We start from the raw sequence: 18926 nt of genomic DNA on the forward strand, positions 1-18926 counted from the left end.
GATCTTGCGGTCTCATTTGTATACTTCTCTAGAATCATATCGAAACCTTCTCATATACGGTAGACAAAAACATGATGACACACTGCGTCTTTTAAATGTTTTTATTTATTTATTATCTGATCTGTTCATTCTTCCAACAGCCATAGGACCGGACCAGCCGCCTCAAACTAGTAAACTAGATCACATAAGTTAAATTACTAAGGTGAACTGTGATTCACTCTCACAGACACAGACACACACACACACACACACACACACACACACACACACACACACACGAGCGGCGCAGCGATCGTTACACAAGAGCCAGACAGCAGCCGCTGACCTATCTAATATCAGCACTAAATAACACCGTTTACTCTTATTCACACACTGAATATAATGATGGTGTGTGTGTGTGTGTTTCAATTACCGGCTGACCCCGACCCATTCGGCAGATTTATTTAGAAAAATATATAATTTAATATTCATCTATTATGCATTTTTAAAAAGGTTGTAAAACAAAATAAAACCTGATAAACAAAAAGAATAATAATTCTCAACTTGCGCACACACTGATTTGATTGGACAACTTTGGAATACATCACATCCGGTCGGCGTGTCGCATACGGTGTAGTCGCTCAAGTTCAAATATTTGAACGCATCCGAAGCTCAAATCGGATCCGTAAATTCCGCATTCGCATATGGTCGGCACCCCACGCAATCCCTGTACGACTCTCCATTGGAAATGAATGACTTCCGGTCCGACGGCGGTCGTTTGTCGTGTGCAGTGGAAAGGCGGCTTGAGATGTGGCTTTCAGATGTTTGCGCACAGAAAACTTCAAAACACAGTTAGCGAATTAAGTTACCTTTCAGGTCTTGGCAAGGCTTAAACTTGGTCTGTCAAATGTCCCGAGCATCGTTCACATTTGTTCCCGCTAATGTTCCCCCAAAAATTGATACACATACCCGCCAACACAGACTTTTACTCGCATTTAGAGCTCGGTGCCAAAATCCATAGTTTCACATAATAATCTTAAAAACTAGTAGGCAGGATATAAACTGCAAAGTATGCAATCAGTATGCTAGTATTCCACTTCGAACACAACCCAACTGTTTCAGACCACGGTCAGTGTTTCCCACAGTCACTTGTAACAGTCTGAACACCAACAATGGTCATACAGCACAGCACATTAAAGCATGTTTAACACACACACACACACGCGCGCACGCACATTTCCAGCATCCATTTGACGAGTGTTCAAAAACAATACATCCATCATAATTTTCTGCTTTCTCTCCATTTTCCTTCATTTTATCAGCTATTTGTCCCGTCATTCTCACCTCATTTTCTTCCATCACATATCCCAATACATCTCAACATTTCTCTCTCTCGTTCTCACGGTTTATATGCACAGCTAATAAATATTCATCAGCTTTTCATTTCTCACCTGTCTAAAAGTGCCAACCAGGAGGATGTTACAGGAACTCTATAAATTCAACTCTGATGCGACTCTTGCATGCTGGCTCAGAACATTTAAAGTCAACTTGAAACCAAACCTGGCATTATTTAATTTATTATGATGTCCTTTTCTGCTAAATTCTCTTCAGTTTTTCTATTCACTTGCAAATATGTCACAGTATGAGTGCCGTTTCATGCTGACTTTAAAATATTCAAATGACTCACTTGTTCCCTTAAAAGTATTAATGTGTTATGTTACATAACCGTGACCTTTGGGCACAGCACAGCCAGTGAGAATGTATTAATTTAACATTTTGTATTAGATTTTCTTTGCTTTGCATCTTCCAGTCCTTTCTTTTCTTTTGCATCATCAGTTTAAGACCATCTTTAAACACGCCACAATCTAACAGCTACAGCCACTCAGAATAAATATAAATACAGGACTATGGCATAAAAATCCACAACAATAAATAGACACACAGTCGAGCTTTTCGAAAATGAAAAGAAATCAACTCAGAACACATCAATCTTTCCTTTAGCAATTGAATGAAGTCCCTTTACGTATCTTTTAGCAGCTTAGCGAATGATAACTTGGCACTACTGAATTTGATCATTATTTGCTTCGTCTTAGAGTTAAGGGTCATAAATGACTTCTCTCATCTTTTGCAGTCTTGTTATGAATAAGGATTGTGGGTTATATTTTTCCATTTTAAAACTAAATATCCAGTCATAAGCACCATCATTAAGACAACCCTCACTGAAAATGTAGACATACGGTACCGGTAGTCGCGACATCGGTTTCTATGTTGAAAGCAACTTTAATCACGTTATGGCAGTTACCATAACAACTGCAATCTGCACAGCAATAACTGAAGTATTCATTACTTTGTGGCACAGCCATATTGTCTTGTAAGCTCACTCACTGGCTTCTGTTTATGGGATCACTGGAAATATTTTTTAAGAGACAAGATAAAAGGTCACATACTCTGTTCCAAACCTAGTGAGCTCCCTTGCTGTTTACTGCCAACATAGGCAGCTGCCTTCTAAGCTAATAAAACAATACTCTAATAAGCATCAAATATTATTATTAAGCAGAATAGTTCCCAAAAATGACATTTCTGTCATTAATTACTCACCCTCATGCCGTTACAAACCTATAATGGTAAATGGACTGCATTTATATAGCGCTTTTAACAGACCCTATGGCCATCCAAAGCGCTTTATCTTGCCTCGCATTCACCCATTCACTCTCTCATTCATACACCGACGGCGATGTCAGCCATGTAAGGCGCCATCCAGCTCGTCGGGAGCAGCTGGGGTTAGGTGTCTTGCTCATGGACACCTCGACACTTGGTCAGGTGGAACCGGGGATCGAACCACCAACCCTCCGGTTTGTAGACAATCTACATGAACCACTGAGCCACTGCCGCCCCCACAAACTATATAAGACAAACTGATATTTTTAATGAAATCCGAGAGGTTTTTTCCAGCCATAGGCAGCAACGTTATTGCAGGGTTCCAGAAATCAGTAGATATTGTTAAAATAGCCCATGTGACTCCAGTGGTTCAACCTTAATGTTATGAAGTGATAAAAATACTTTTTGTGAGCAAAAACAAAACGAAATTTACAACTTTATTCAACAATTTGTTCTCTTCAAAGTTGCTTCATGAAGGTTGAACCACTGGAGTCCCATGGACTATTTTCACTGTCTTTACTACCTTTCTGGTCCTTGAAAGTTGCAATGACGTTGCTGCATTTTAATTTGTGTAATTAAATTAAAATATCTTAATTTGTGTTCAAAAGAGGAACTGAACTGATGAAGGTCTTATGGGTTTGGAAACATGAGGGTGAGTAATAAATGACAGAATTTTCATTTTTTGGGTGAATTAACACTTAAAGTAGTTCAAAAGATTTAAAAAAAAAAGTATACTTATTCAGAAAGAATGCATTAAATTGATCAAAAGTGGGAGTAAAGACGAGTGATAGTAATTTATAATGTTACAAAAGATATTTATTTATATGCTGTTCTTTTGAACTTTCTATTCATTAAAGCTATTGCTAAAAGCTGCATTATTATTTCTGCCAAAATATGTTTTTATCATTGATAATAATCATAAATGTTTCTTGAGCAGGTAATCATCATATCAGAATGATTTCTGAAGGATCATGTGACACTGAAGACTGGAGTAATGATGCTGAAAATTCAGCTTTGATCACAGGAATACATTACATTTTAAAATATACTCACATAGAAAACAGTTATTTTAAATTGTAATATTATTTCACTGTTTTTACTCCATTTTCGATCAAATAGATGCAGCATTAGTGAACAGAAGAGACTATATTTATACTTTTGAATGGTAGTGTCTATACACAGCTTGTTACAATGCATTCTGGGATTGCTTTCTCTGGCACGTTCACATTGAGCAAAATAGAAGTTATCTTAGAAGGCAACATAATGTGCACATATAACACGCTGCCTACATCGAGAGCCCACTATGATTTGAAACAGAGCTAATGTTCGGTTGGTTGTAGCGTCTTCAAGTGTGTGTACAGCTGAGGAACAAAGTACAGCAAGAAATATCTTCAGAAACTAACATCTTCAGAAACGACACTTTTTACCCTCTGAAACAAGGTTTAGCTTGTTAAAAAAGAATACTATCAGTAATTATCCAACAACAAACATATCAACATCAACCTCCTACCTCAATGAGGACTTTGCCGTGTCTTCAAGCGTAAGGCTTTGTTTTTAGTCAGCGAGATTCCTGGTTCAAGTAACAGCGTTTCATCTACTACGGATGTTATCTGTAATGCATAACAGGCTTAGATGAGGCTGTCAAATCAAAACAGTACAGAAAGGCATCGTGAACGAGCCTAGGGCTGAATTCACACACACAGAGCAAAACGAATCTGATGTACGTGTGTGTGTGTGTGTGTTGGTGTGTGTGTGTGTGTTCGAATAGGCTCGCTGGACCCTTGAGCTGCCTTGGAGTGTTCATTAAAAATACCACGCTGTATATGTTCGCTGCTTCTGTATGGAATGTGAGTATGCGTTTTTCATTTCACACCTTCCATGTTTTTACATCCGTTTCTCCGCTGCTGGTCGGGCGGAGTAGATTGAGGTCGGACCTGTATCGGACAGGGGGCGTGGCTTTCTGCGCACACCGGAGGGGGGGAAGGGGGGTCATCAGGGAGGGGGCGGGATCTGTACCCCGAGCAGCTCGTAAGCGAAAATGTTCCAGAAGATGGCGAAGAGGAGGAAGGTGATGAAGGAGAAGATGAGGACCCACCAGGAGCACTGTTTATGCAGAGATTCCTCATAGCTCCGCAAGATCAGCAGCCCCATGCTGATGCCCACCACTGCGCCCGACAGATGAGCCATGAAACTGGGCTGCGGTCCGGAAGAGGGGAGGGGCGGTGAGAAGCGCAACCACACGGCGCGACCCACCTCCGAACTCACTGCGAAAGACAAGATTGCCAGATGTTTGGATACTACCGGTCAAAAGTTTAGAAATAATAAAGATTCTAAGAAGTCTCTTATGCTATAGATGCAAAAATACACAACTAAATATTGTGAAATATTATTACAATTTAAAATAACTTTTTTTCTATTTGAATATACTGTCAAATGTAATTTATTCCTGTGATCAAAGCTGTATTTTCAGCATTATTACTCCAGTCTTCAGTCACATGATCCTTCAGAAATCATTCTAATATGATGATTTGCTGCCAAATCATTAATTATTAAAAATATATGTAATGAGGTCATGTGAAAAAATGTAACATACTACTATTGGAGATGTTTATTATTGCATTGTATTGATATATATTAATATTTGTTTTAAATAGTATACAGTATTTAGTGTATAATGCATAGTATGCAATATGCTAGTCTTCTATCCCAAATATAGATAATAAAACAACAGTACTTTTTATTTTCATTATTTTTCATGTTTTTTTTGTTTTTTTAACAGGGTTACGCTTTATTTTAAAGTGCCATTGTTACAGTGTAATTATACATTAAAAGTTGAAGTACTGAGTAATTATTCTTAACTACATGTACTTACTATAGGGTTAAGGTAGGATTATGGTTTAATTATGCATCATTTACTTTTATTACTATGGTAAGTGCATGTAACATGTGACCAGAGATGGGCATAAATACATGGAAATGTATTTAAAATACAAATACAAAATACTGTGAGGAAAAATGTATTTAAATACAAATACAAAATACTGTGTGGAAAAATGTATTTAAATACAAATACAGTATTTTGTATTTTGAAAATACACCAAATACATGTGAAATTGGCAATTCAGTGAAGGTATCCATATTAGGCTGTAATCTATCTGGGCCTATTCTGAATGCCAAAAAGCATTTAGATTTGTGCAACTGCTTAGAAACTTTCGTTTTCAATTTGAATTTCCTTTAGCGGCAGTTATAATAACACAAATTACGTCAATAACTCATTCGCCCTCACTTCTTTTTCCACTCCAACATTCCAATTATTCCTGCCCACTAAAAGCTGCACAGATATATGTGCTTACCCTGATAGGCCTATCTATGTAAATGATTTAGAAAAAGTTCCATCGATTCACATTTTATATTATTGCTACGAATCTACAATATGTATTGTCATATGATATCACTCATCCCTAACATGCAGTAACGTTAAAACTAGGGCTGCAGCTATCGATTCTTTTTGTAATCGATTAATCTACCACTTAATCAATCGATTAATCGGATAATAATTACTTTTTCTTTATTAAAGAGCAATAAGAGACAATAAGACGGGTATCTTAAAATTAACATTTAATTTGTCTTCTTTTTAGAAAAATTTAGTTTTATTGCTGAAATTGCATACATTCATAACTGTGAAACTAAACAATTTTAATGCATACAATTGCCATATTATATTAAATAAAAATCTATTTCAAATTACTTTAAAAAGGTAAACATAGTTCAATCTAAAACTAAACCTACAACCAATAAATCTAAATAGTAGTAATATAAATAACAATAATGCTAATATAAATCATATAAATATTCTATAAATTCTATATAATATAAATATTCTAATATTCTATAAACATTCTATAAATAATATAAATAACTAAACATTGTATTTATGTTGTGCAACTTAACTTTCATGTATCAGCTTCAGCTCAGGCATGACATAAGCATTTACTGTCTTATTTACTCCTTTACTGAAGCAAAATGTATTGGACAGGTTAACTTGGAACAAGAGATGTGCGGATCAGCTCTATCATCACCGAATCAGCTGTTAGAAGCAAACCATCCACCAGCACCCGGTAGTCACAACTTCAAATCCTCTGTGTTAAGCGCAATGCTATCGTCACATATTAGCTACACTGAAGTAGGTTGCTAAACAAAACAAAAAAAAATATTTTGGCAAAATTACATTTAGCCTACATAAACCAGGGTCGACAACCTATACATCACACGGAGGAATAACCGCTAGAACGTGATCAAACGCGAGATATGTTTAATTCAGTTAAGTACATCACGCATGCTGATCTTTTGAGCTAATCATTCATCATTGTAACACAGCTTGTTTTAAGTTAGTAGCTATAAATATGATTAAAGTGTGATATTTAAATTACACAAATCAATGAAAGCACGCAGCTCGCGCGCGCGCGTTACAGCTTGTTCTGATATTTGTTGAGCCTAGTATTGCGAACATCTAATGGTGCATTTCGAAGATATTATCAAGTAGGATATATAAAGTCTCATTAAAGATTTCACACACATCACAATGACGGTGATCCATGTGCAAAGCTGCAAACTCCATCGAGTTCATGTGTTTGGAGTTGCTCGTATCTCCTCAGCTGACGCGTGAACTGCCGCAAATGAAACTTAAATGTTCAGCGTCGCATCCTGAAGCTCAACACACAGTTTTCTTCATTTAAAAACAGCGATATTAAATGATGTTTCTTAAAAAACTAAGTTCGGGAGAAGCACGTGCAAATGATCTACCTAATCATGATGTCATTCCAACCAGCTGTCAACAATCAGTAATCATCATGTCTACCAATCAGCTCAAGTAGAGAATCACATAAATAGCCAGTCAACTCACCAATGTTCCTTGACAAAGTTTGCAGCATTCTGACAGGTCACTTTTTCTACCCACGCTGTCAACATGGCTCCACACGCTGCTTGAAGCTATGCTACAATGCTAAAAAAAAAAAAAAAAAAAAAAAAAAAAAAAAAAAAAAAAAAAAAAAAAAAAAAAAAAAAAAAACTTTCCTTACAAATTCCTAAGCTACCTAAAGCCCCTTTTGGCCGATTTTCATCAGCATTCTTTCAAACCAATGGCTCCTCAACATCACGGTAAAAGAATTCCTGTTTTTTCCAAAGTGTAATGTGGTCTATGCCACAATTCAATCAATGAGGAGTCAATTGTTTGAGCAGCGCTCAGACACTGTAAAGAGTGCACACTGCACAGACTTGCAGCAGGACAGCTACAACAGCTCCTATCCCAAGAAATAGAAATGTATCTTAAATAACATAGTTCCGGCACGCATCAAGCTTTGTTGTGATCTTGCTGCCTCTGTGTACAACAGACAGAAACTTGTCACACACAAAGTGCATTTGCCGTGGTGATAAACAATAAATTTACTCGCTCGCAAAGCGAATGAATGTATCGTGAGGCTAAGTAACTTAAATGTTGACAATACAGCATAATGATTATTTAAGCCATCTTATATTTTGGAGACAGAAACATACATCACATCTTCCTAATTGTGATTAAACTTTTGAATGTGGCGCCGTGTTGCGTTCAGAATATTACAGTTTCAGAGCATTTACAATCAATGTATGGCGCCAAGTTCTTATGAACCAGGACTGTTTTCTTTATTGTGATTATATTGTAATGTTGTATGCTAAATTTAATAAGAGTTGGACCCAAATGGGTCTCTTTCAAAATAAGAGTCCCATTATGGTTTTACAAACATGCTTTTCCATTTTGTTCCATCTAACTTTTTCTCCACCACAGAAGCAGTGATGTTCCATCTTCTCCCATAGGAGCTCAGTTTCTCTGGCTAATTTCTCCTCTGCCATAACAGTGCTATTCTCTCTGCTCCCACAGGAGCTCAGTTTTCTGGCTAATCTTTTTCTCCTCCGCGCCACAGCAGCGCTGTTATCTCTGCTCCCGCAGGAGCTCAGTTTCTCCGGCTATTTTTCTCCTGTGCCACAGCAGTGCTGTTCTTTCTGCTCCCACAGGAGCCCAGTTTCTCTGGCTAATTTCGCCAGTATCCATAACAGTGTGTTTTCCTTTTGCTCCCACAGGAGCTCAGTTTCTCTGGCTAATTCCTCCAGTGTCCATAACAGTGTGCTTCCTTCTGCTCCCACAGGAGCCCGGTTTCTCTGGCTAATTTCGCCAGTATCCATAACAGTGTGTTTCCTTTTGCTCCCACAGGAGCTCAGTTTCTCTGGCTAATTCCTCCAGTGTCCATAACAGTGTGCTTCCTTCTGCTCCCACAGGAGCTCAGTTTTTCGGGCTAATCTTTTCTCCACTGCTGTAGCAGTGCTGTTCCCTCTGCTCCCACAGGAGCTCAGTTTATCTGGCTAACCGTTTTTCCACTGCTCCCACAGGAGCTCAGTTTTTCTGGCTAACCGTTTCTCCACTGCTGCAAGCAGTGCAGTTCCCTCTGCTCCCACAGGAGCTCGGTTTCTCTGGCTAACCGTTTCTCCACTGCCAAAACAGTGTTGTTCTTTATGCTTCCGCAGGAGCTGAAGAAAATTGGTCCTACCCATTGCAATGTTTGAGAATGAAATTTATCCATCTGACGAAGATCCTCTACAGCATTCCACAGCTGCAAGGAGCACCACAACCCAACAAGACACCGTGACTGAATCTCCAGCAACACAGCGTGGCCGTCGGCCCAGCCGAGCCACATCCCGTACACCGAGACGCAGAGGCTTGCCATCGCCTCCACCTTCAAGACATCCACCATCTCCAGCTTCCTCCTACTCCTCAGTACAACCTACGATTCCAGCAATAGAGAAATGGACCGTACTAGGGTTAAGACAAGTGCTAATCAGTGTCGAGGATAATTTTTCCAGAAGAATTAATAAAGCCAAATTATACAACCTGTACGTGTCACTTCAAGCAGCTTCTCCATCTCCAAAATCCACTCCACCTTCCAAAACTACAAACAGATCAAGGAAACATAAGGATCTGAACTCACGCTTTCAAAAGACCCCTTCTCCCACAGAATTGGTTCTTCCTCGAGCACCAGGCCACTGCAGCAGGCCCTCAGCTAGCCCGGGCCGCGCCCCAGTTCCAGCCACCGCTGCCATCGTCGCCGCCACCCAGCCCAACTCATATCTCTGCTCCGCCGAGCCAGAGACCGTGGGTGTTTTCCAGCATTGCACCCCAGGTTACAATACCAGTTTCCTCTGCCCCAGGCAATCCTTTAAGCGTAAGTACGCTTCCGCCAGCAGCTCAAGCTTTGTATCACAGCCTTTTCCTGTCACTTTTTCTAACCCCTTCCCTTGGCCTGCAGCCCCACCATCAAACTCTAGCGCGAGGCTGCCTCCGCTAGCGGTGCAGGCCCAGCAGCTTTTTGTCCTCCTTAGCTTTCCTCTTTCCCCTTTTTCCCATTCCTTCTTTGTCGGGGACCGACTGAAACGAGAGGTTGCCTCCGCAAGCGGTTTTCGGCCCCTGGTTTTCTATCCGCCTAACACTTTTTCCCAAACTAGTGCTCCATTCACCCTGTTTTCTGCAACACAGATGCCCTTCCCGCCGAATTCTACAGCCTTGGAACTGCCCCCTGTCGCCAGCAACATTAGAGCACAGATCCTCACAGAAATTCAGGCTGTTGGCGCCAGAGGCGGACCCATTCCCATTCCCAACCCCAGTACCAAAGTATTGAGAGCTAATATTCCCATAAACCACCCATTGAGACCCCTCATTGACGCTTCTCTCAATTCCATCCTTCAAGCTGTTTCCCCCAGAACCCTTCAATCCTACCTAACTGCATGGAAGTGTTTCAAGTCTTTTCACTCCATATACAAGCTGAATTTTCCAGATTATTCTTCGCTTACCATCACTTCATTCATATCTTATCTCAACAGCACCAAGAACCTCTAAGTCAGCTCCATCAAGGGTTATCTAAGCGGAATTCAAATTTTTTCACAAACTTGCGTTTGGTCTGCCCTCTCCAGAAATATCCAATTCACAAACATCCATGCTCATCAAAGGCATCCAAAAGACACAACCCACCCACCCAGACGCCAGACAACCAATAACTCTAGATATACTTACCAAATGTATCTCCACCCTCCGCCGAGGATACCACTCCACCAATACTGCCCGCACTCTGGATGCAATGTTCATATTGGCTTTCTTCGGTTTTCTCAGAAGCTCAGAAATTACCATCACATCCACCTTCAACCCAAAGCTTCATCCTACAATTTCAGACCTAGCAGTGCTAGATAACGAAACAATCTCTTACTTCATCAAACAAAGCAAGACGGACCAAATGAAAAAAAGGGCATTCCATTTACATTTTCAACCTTCCATCACCAATCCAGCCGTATCAATCCCTTTTAGCCTACCTTCATTTCAGAAGTTTGCAGACTAAACTTTTCTCTGAACCACTCTTCACAGACGATGCTAACCGCCCTGTCACACGTTTCTGGTTCCAAAAACACCTCAAGTCTATACTGATTCTATCCGGCATCTCAGCAGACAACTTTTCTAGCCATTCATTCCGCATAGGTGCAGCAACCACAGCTGCTCAAAAAGGTCTCTCCCAGCACCAGATCCAAAAACTTGGTCGCTGGTCGTCAGAGGCTTTCAAGAGCTACATCCGCTCCAATCGCTCCCACATCAAAGAAGCCCAACAGACCCTCATCAGCTAAAATTGTTTCAGCTTCAGCTTTTTTCCATACACTCAATCCTACAGGACCACCACATCCGCTCCATTTCAACATCACCAAATTCACTAAGTGAATCAATAATATTCACTGCCGTAGCAGCATCTCTCCAGTTACTCCCGCAGGAACCCACCTCAAATTTCCACTGCCGCAGCAGTGTTATCTCCTTCGCTCAAACAGAAGCTCAGTTTTTCCATCCAGCCGGCTCTCACTGCCACAGCAGTGTTATCTCCTCCGCTCTAACAGAAGCTCAGTATTCCCCATCCAGCTGGCTGTCACTGCCGCAGCAACGCTATCTCCTCTGCTCTAACAGAAGTTCAGGATTCTCCATCCAGCTGGCTGTCACCGCCGCAGCAGTGTTAACTCCGCTCAAACAGAAGCTCAGGATTCTCCATCCAGCTGGCTCCCACTGCCGCAGCAGTGTTAACTCCTCCGCTCCAATAGAAGCTCAGTATTCCCCATCCAGCTGGCTGTCACTGCCGCAGCAGTGTTATCTCCTCTGTCAAACAGATACTCAGGATTCTCCATCCAGCTGGCTCTCACTGCCGCAGCAGTGTTACCTCCTCCCCTCTAACAGAAGCTCAGGATTCTCCATCCAGCTGGCTGTCACTGCCACAGCAGTGTTATCTCCTCCGCTCCAATAGAAGCTCCGTATTCCCCATCCAGCGGGCTCTCACTGCCGCAGCAGTGTTATCTCCTCCGCTCTAACAGAAGCTCAGGACTCTCCATCCAGCTGGCTGTCACTGCCGCAGCAGTGTTATCCCCTCCGCTCTAACAGAAGCTCCGTATTCCCCATCCAGCGGGCTCTCACTGCCGCAGCAGTGTTATCTCCTCCCCTCTAACAGAAGCTCAGGATTCTCCATCCAGCTGGCTGTCACTGCCATAGCAGTGTTATCTCCTCCGCTCCAATAGAAGCTCCGTATTCCCCATCCAGCGGGCTCTCACTGCGACAGCAGTGTTATCTCCTCCACTCCAATAGAATCTCAGTATTCCCCCATCCAGCTGGCTCTCACGGCCGCAGCAGTATCTCCTCAGTTCTAACAGAAGCTAAGCTTTCCATCCAGCTGGTTCTCACTGCCGCAGCAACGTTATCTCCTCCGCTCTAACAAAAGCTCCGTATTCTCCATCCAGCTGGCTGTCACTGCCGCAGCAGTGTTATCTCCTCCGCTCTAACAGAAGCTCCGTATTCTCCATCCAGCCGGCTGTCACTGCCGCAGCAGTGTTATCTCCTCCGCTCCAATAGAATCTCAGGATTCCCCATCCAGCTGGCTCTCACTGCCGCAGCAGTATCTCCTCCGTTCAAACAGAAGCTAAGCTTTTCCATCCAGCTGGCTCTCACTGCCGCAGCAGTATCTCCTCCGTTCAAACAGAAGCTAAGCTTTTCCATCCAGCTGGTTCTCACTGCCGCAGCAGTGTTATCTCATTCGCTCCAGCAGAAGCCCAGTTTCTCCAACCGACTTTTACTGCAAACAGTGTCATCTCCTCCGCTCCAACAGAAGCCAGTTCCTCCACCCAAAGCCTCCACTACCACAGCAGTGATACCGCCTCAGCTCCCGCAAGAGTTCCGTTTTTCCATTCAACTTGCTCGCACTGCCGCAGCAGTGATCTCTCCATATTTCCGCAGGAGTTGAGGTTCTACTTCCAACCCGGGGGTTTCAAAAAACAAGTTAAAACGGCTCGTCCCCACGGCTGCAGCAGTATCGACAACTCCGCTCTCGCAAAGCCCGATACTCCACCGAAACTCGTTTCAATACCACAGCAATGTCGCCATCTCCTTTCCCACAGGAGCTCAATCGTCCATACAAATGGTTCGTTTGGATAGTTGGAAAGCAAGTTGAAACGTCTCGTATCTTTGCTGCAGCAGTTACAGTCAATTCCGCTCCCGCAGGAGCTCTGATACGCCCTTCCAAAACCCGTTCCACTGTCTCAGCAGTCTCACCGTTCCCTTACAGAGAGCCTAATTCTCTGTACAACTGGGTCTTCGGATAGTTTGGGAAAGCAGATTCAAAGGGCTCATCTCCACTGCCAGCAGTATCACCAACCTCACTCCTGCAGGAGTTCTGTTCCTCCATCCAAACTAGTCCCACCACCACAGCAGTGTCATCTTCTCAACTCCTACAGGAGCTTAATTCTCTGTACAGCCAGCCCATTGGATACGTTCGAAAGCATGCTGAAACAGCTCGTCTCCACTGCCACAGCACTGCTATCTCCTCCCGCCTACAAGCAACCACCCCCAGCTGACTACCAACGAGTTTCACCCGTCTGATACCACGACCACCAAAACCTCAGAAAATAATGATCAAAGATCTCCCGATCCAGTAACTAACCCCCCTTCGATCGGCACAGCACCAGTTCATGCTCTGCAACTTTTGGGGGGCATCAACATCATTTACTGGCTGCTGTCCTATGCTAGTAGCAATTTTTTGGGGGAGTACTCTGGGTTCGGGCCAAATACCGAGCTCGGAGCCCTCTCCTCGGACAGCACGCCAAATACGCATACTATTCATTCTATCTGAATTATTTGTAAGTGTGAACTCGTGAAATGATGTTTCTTAAAAAACTAAGTTCGGGAGAAGCACGTGCAAATGATCTACCTAATCATGATGTCATTCCAACCAGCTGTCAACAATCAGTAATCATCATGTCTACCAATCAGCTCAAGTAGAGAATCACATAAATAGCCAGTCAACTCACCAATGTTCCTTGACAAAGTTTGCAGCATCCCTCCACCACCCCTTCTACCTCACACGCACCTGGTTAACTTTCCTAACCAGAGATACGGGGGGAGTACTCTGGGTTCGGGCCAAATACCGAGCTCGGAGCCCTCTCCTCGGACAGCACGCCAAATACGCATACTATTCATTCTATCTGAATTATTTGTAAGTGTGAACTCGTGAAATGATATTACCAGTGCTGATGCCCGCCCGCTCTCTCTCTCTCGCATTGCGGTCTTTGATCTCGACATGAGCTGAAAACGAAAGTTAAAGAACGACGCGCATTCATTGCGTTTAAGCGTGATATGAGAGTTCCACGTCTTTATTAAAATCAACATATTAACGATTTCTCTCATCCACCTGCAATGTTTGGGATGTTTATGTACCTGAACCGCGGATATAACCGCAATCCGCTCATACTCCGAGTCCTTACACAAAAAATGTCTTTCTGCAATATCTGTGTGTAGTTAAATGGACTAAGCGAAGCGTCGAGGCAGATGATTTTGCCTCGAGGATTTTTTTGATTCGATTAACTCGAGTTACTCGATGAATCGTTTCAGCCCTAGTTAAAACTTCAAACACATTTGACAAGCTACTTTAATCAACAAGTAGAATTGACCATGACATCCTCACCTTATTCCAACAATTTTGTAAAGTTGCCGATCCAAGGCTGGGTTGTACTAGCCTAGAAATCTAGACGCACCCTAGCGGCAGCAAATCTAATCTGCCGAGTGCCGTCTAGCAACTCTCAATACACTTCTGAGCTGTAAAAACCAAACTCTGGTCGGGCCAATCACATCGTGTATAGAGTCGTTGGGCGGGGCTTAACATAATAACGGCAGAGTTGCGTTTGCGTGCTTCTAGTAAACACAGACGCTGGCGAACGGCGGTCTTTCGAATCAGCTTTGGCCGCGACTCTGGAATACTTGAGTTAAGCTTTTCTCTGAGAAAAGAACAAAGAACGGCACTGAAGTCATTCAGTGAAAGGGAAGATGTGTTCGGAGTTTTGGCGACCGGATACGGCGAATGTTTAATCTATCAATGAGCTCCGCTTCACGTTGCTCTTGATGGTTGTAGCGCTATCCTATCGCGTGCAGAGGGAGTTTGAAAGACAACCGTTTATCCGCCCCTCGTATTGAGCTGTCTATGGTGAGTTTCCAGACCAAACATCTTGATGTGGGTCTGGCTTGTCAGGCTAGGGCTGTACAGCTGCGGCTCACCTGAATGAATGTTGGGGGGAGGGGCGTGTCTGGTCTGAACTAGTAGATGCATGAAAACAGCTCCTGATAAAGAGGTTGCCTGGCTCAAAGTATTTTGAGTATTTTGAAAATACAAAAATACTCATCTTAAATGTATTTAAATACAAATTACATTCGATTTTTTCCAAAGGCTTTAAAATACAAAATACAAAATAGTATTTTGTATTTCAAATACGTATTTTAAATACATGTATTTGAAATACTGCCCATCCCTGCATGTGACAAAGACACTGTAAAATAAGTTGTTACCAAAAACAGTATAAATGATGTACTATATGCCAAACTTCTGTTTTAAGTTAAAAAAAAAAGTGAATCTATTTTGAATTGCCATCACCAAAAATAATTTTGGTAACTGAAATAAAGTAAGGCTATAAAGCTGAACTAAAATAAAATACAAATATTACAATAAAATAAATTAGTAAACTAACTGGAATAAAATGCATTTAAGTTAAAGTACTAAAATTACTAAATATAAAAAAGGCAAAATGTTGTATATTTAGTGTATACTACATACTATGATATACTAGTTTTTCATTGCAAATACATGTAATTACGGTGAAAAAAACAACAACGATAGCACATACTAATTTGCTTTTTTTTTTACAAGCAGGATGCAGTCTTTAGTGGACACTGAATATGCAATAAACTAGTCTTTCATTATGAATATAGCAAATAAAAAACAACAGTACACAATAACGTGCTATTGTGGTATTTTTAATTTAGCCATAGCCACATTTTTTTAATTTAGCCATAGCTTTTAATAGTATGCAGAATTTAGTGTATGCAATATGCTAGACTTCCCTATTTAAAACACCAGTAGGCAGTAATAGTATACTGTGATGAATGCTGTGTAGTGTGCAGTATGCAATAAACAGTGCATCCCAAAAATAGACAAGCTATACAAATGAAAGGCAACTCATAAACAGACAAAAAAATTGGTTTAAATTCATTCTGTTCCTGTCAGATTTTGCTAAAATTGCTTACTGCAAACAAGTGCAAGAATCATCCGCAGCAACTTGTATGGACACTTCATACCGGCCCAGTTCTGAAACACAAACACACACGTGTTAAACGGTATAATGACACATGATGTACTGTATGCCAAACTTATTTTTTAAAAGTAAAAATGTGAAGCTATTGTGAATTGCCATCAGTGTTGTTCTTGACTAAAACTAAAAATATTAAAAATTATAACTAAATGTATACAAATATTATTATTAAGCCGGTGGAAAGTGTAGAATAGTTCATTTATAACTAAAGCTGAAATAAAATAAAATACAAATATTTAACTACCTGAAAAAATGCATTTAAGTTGAAGTACAAAATAACTCAAAGTGAAATAAAATAAAGCTAAATAGAAATATAAAAAAATAAAAGCCCATGTAACCTAAACTAAAATGAAAAATGAAAACTGAAAACATAAAAATAAACGCTAATTTTTGAAATATTACAATAGTATAAAAAACTTAAGACCCACTTTATATGTGCAAACATTTAAATGAATTATTTAATACAATGCACTTATTGTGTACATACATGTTTAATATTGTACCTACATTAAAAATACCTGCATGTAATTACATCTGTAATTAAATTCTGTAGTTACATTTATAACTACACTGTTAAAAGGGAAAGTGGTTCACCCAAAAATGTAAATTTGATGTTTATCTGTTTACCCCCAAGGCATCCAAGATGTAGGAGAGTCTGTTTCTTCAGTAGAACACATATTAAGATTTTTAACTCCAACCGTTGTTCGTATAATGCATGTCTATGGGAAGCCAATTGACATGCATTATATGAGCAACAGTTGGAGTTAAAAATCTTAATTTGTGTTCTATAAACATCAGATTTTCATTTTTGGTTGAACTATCCCTTTAACACATCCTTTTCACCTAACCCTACCCTTAAACTTACTCATCACACCGCACCTGACGCATTGTTTTCAAGAAGACCAGCTTTAATCAGCTTTGATTTCGTGTTGAATTTAATTTAAAAAAGTGTTATTTGAGCTGTAAAGTTTCTAAATTGCCTGTTGTTTGGCCTCAGTCTGTCCCGAATCCAGAACATTCCTTAAATTCCACTCACACAAATGAAAAGCCACTTATATTCCCATAAGAGGAAGAGTTCAGACACATCCATCAGCACACAGCAGACGCTGAAGAGACTTTAGGACTCTCTGAGGCCTGTTTGTTTCTGTCTACGCGCGAGTGATTAGAGACTCTTTGATCTTTAGGGAAGCTGGGATATAAAGCATCCGGAGAGATTTATCCCTTTGCGTTTCACTATTCCTCTGCCTGATTTATCCTTTTCATTCATTCTGACGCAAGTCGCCATGGCAGCGGTTAGTTTAGGTTACCATGACAACGTTGGCGAGATGTGCTGAGCAGAGTGCGTAGACCCCGCCGGACCCGCCCACCACTGGAGCTCGCATATCCGTGATGGACACCGTCAGCGAACCTGAGGACACACACAGGCACATGCTTAGGCTTCACTAATCACAAACTGGGCACTGTAAAAAAAGATTCAAAAAATAAGTTACCTGATTGCCTTAACATTTTGAGTCCTTTGAAATTAAACATTTTGGTAACACTTTTATTTAAGGTTCAGTTATTAACTATTAACTAGTTGTTTATTAGCATGCATATTACTAGGATATTGTCTGTTTATTAGTACTTATAAAGCACATTTTGCATAACCTTATTCAACATCCCTTAATCCTACCCAATACCTAAACTTAAATGCTACAAAAACTACCTTACTAACTATTAATAAGCAGTAAATTAGGCGTTTATTGAGGCAAACGTCGTAGTGGATATGTGTTCCCCATACTAAAGAGTTACCAAAATGTTAGTTAATACATTGAACATTTTTGAGAATCAACAACCTTTATTCAAATATTATTAAAAAGATTTTGTAAGCGTATTGGGTAATTGTGTGTTTTATTTGTAATGATGCAGTGAAACATGCCAAATTGTGCTATTTTTCACATTTTGTGTATAATTTATAAAAAAAATTATGTGGTTCAGATACAATAATATTTTGAGTTTCTATTTATTAAACCAAATTCCCTCATTGTATCAACTCAAAATTTTAATTTCAATAAACTCAAAATTTTAAGCCAACCCGGTTACTTACTTTTTTAAGTTAAACCAACAATATTTTTTTACAGTGTGGGATTATTCAGTCCATTTTGTCCTGCAAATCCCCCCAATCAAACATGAGCAGTGAATTCCAACATGTCCTCCAACCAATATATATATATAGGTCCGCCTATATAGGTCGTTTGTCACTTCCTTGAAATACGACCCATAGGAGCGTTTACTAAAGTTGCGCCCATATCGACAATATTTTAGTTAATTAAATACGACGCACAGGATCGTATTCTAAAGTTGTGCTCCTATTGACATTCAGGTTTTGCATAGCTCAGTTGGTAAAGCATTGCACTATACAGCAACAACATGTGATCTTGCGATCGTGAGTTCGATCCCAGGGAACACGTGCTCATAAAGTGTGTATGCACTATAAATCACTGGGTAGGTTTAGCGATGGGGTGGGTGTAGTTGTAAATTAAAAAAAATATTTTTGCTAAATGGAAATATGACAAATG

The 18926-nt window shown here is 40.5% G+C and overlaps 1 protein-coding gene across 3 annotated transcripts in view; it reads right to left on the bottom strand.

The window, feature by feature from the left end:
• Positions 1-786: 786 nt before the first annotated feature.
• rhbdl1 (rhomboid, veinlet-like 1 (Drosophila)) overlaps positions 787-18926 on the bottom strand; it is a 46810-nt gene continuing 28670 nt past the window's right edge. For all 3 annotated transcript variants that reach the window (XM_067434312.1, XM_067434313.1, XM_067434311.1), the window contains 3 exons: positions 17676-17776; positions 16304-16364; positions 787-4901 (listed from right to left, as the gene is read on the bottom strand). In XM_067434312.1, coding sequence (XP_067290413.1) covers positions 4630-4901; positions 16304-16364; positions 17676-17776 — 434 coding nt within the window. In that variant the 3' untranslated portion in view covers positions 787-4629. The remainder of the gene's footprint in view (positions 4902-16303; positions 16365-17675; positions 17777-18926) is intronic.

The sequence above is a fragment of the Pseudorasbora parva genome, chromosome 24 (assembly GCF_024679245.1).
Source record: "Pseudorasbora parva isolate DD20220531a chromosome 24, ASM2467924v1, whole genome shotgun sequence".
In the NCBI taxonomy this organism is placed as follows: domain Eukaryota; kingdom Metazoa; phylum Chordata; class Actinopteri; order Cypriniformes; family Gobionidae; genus Pseudorasbora; species Pseudorasbora parva.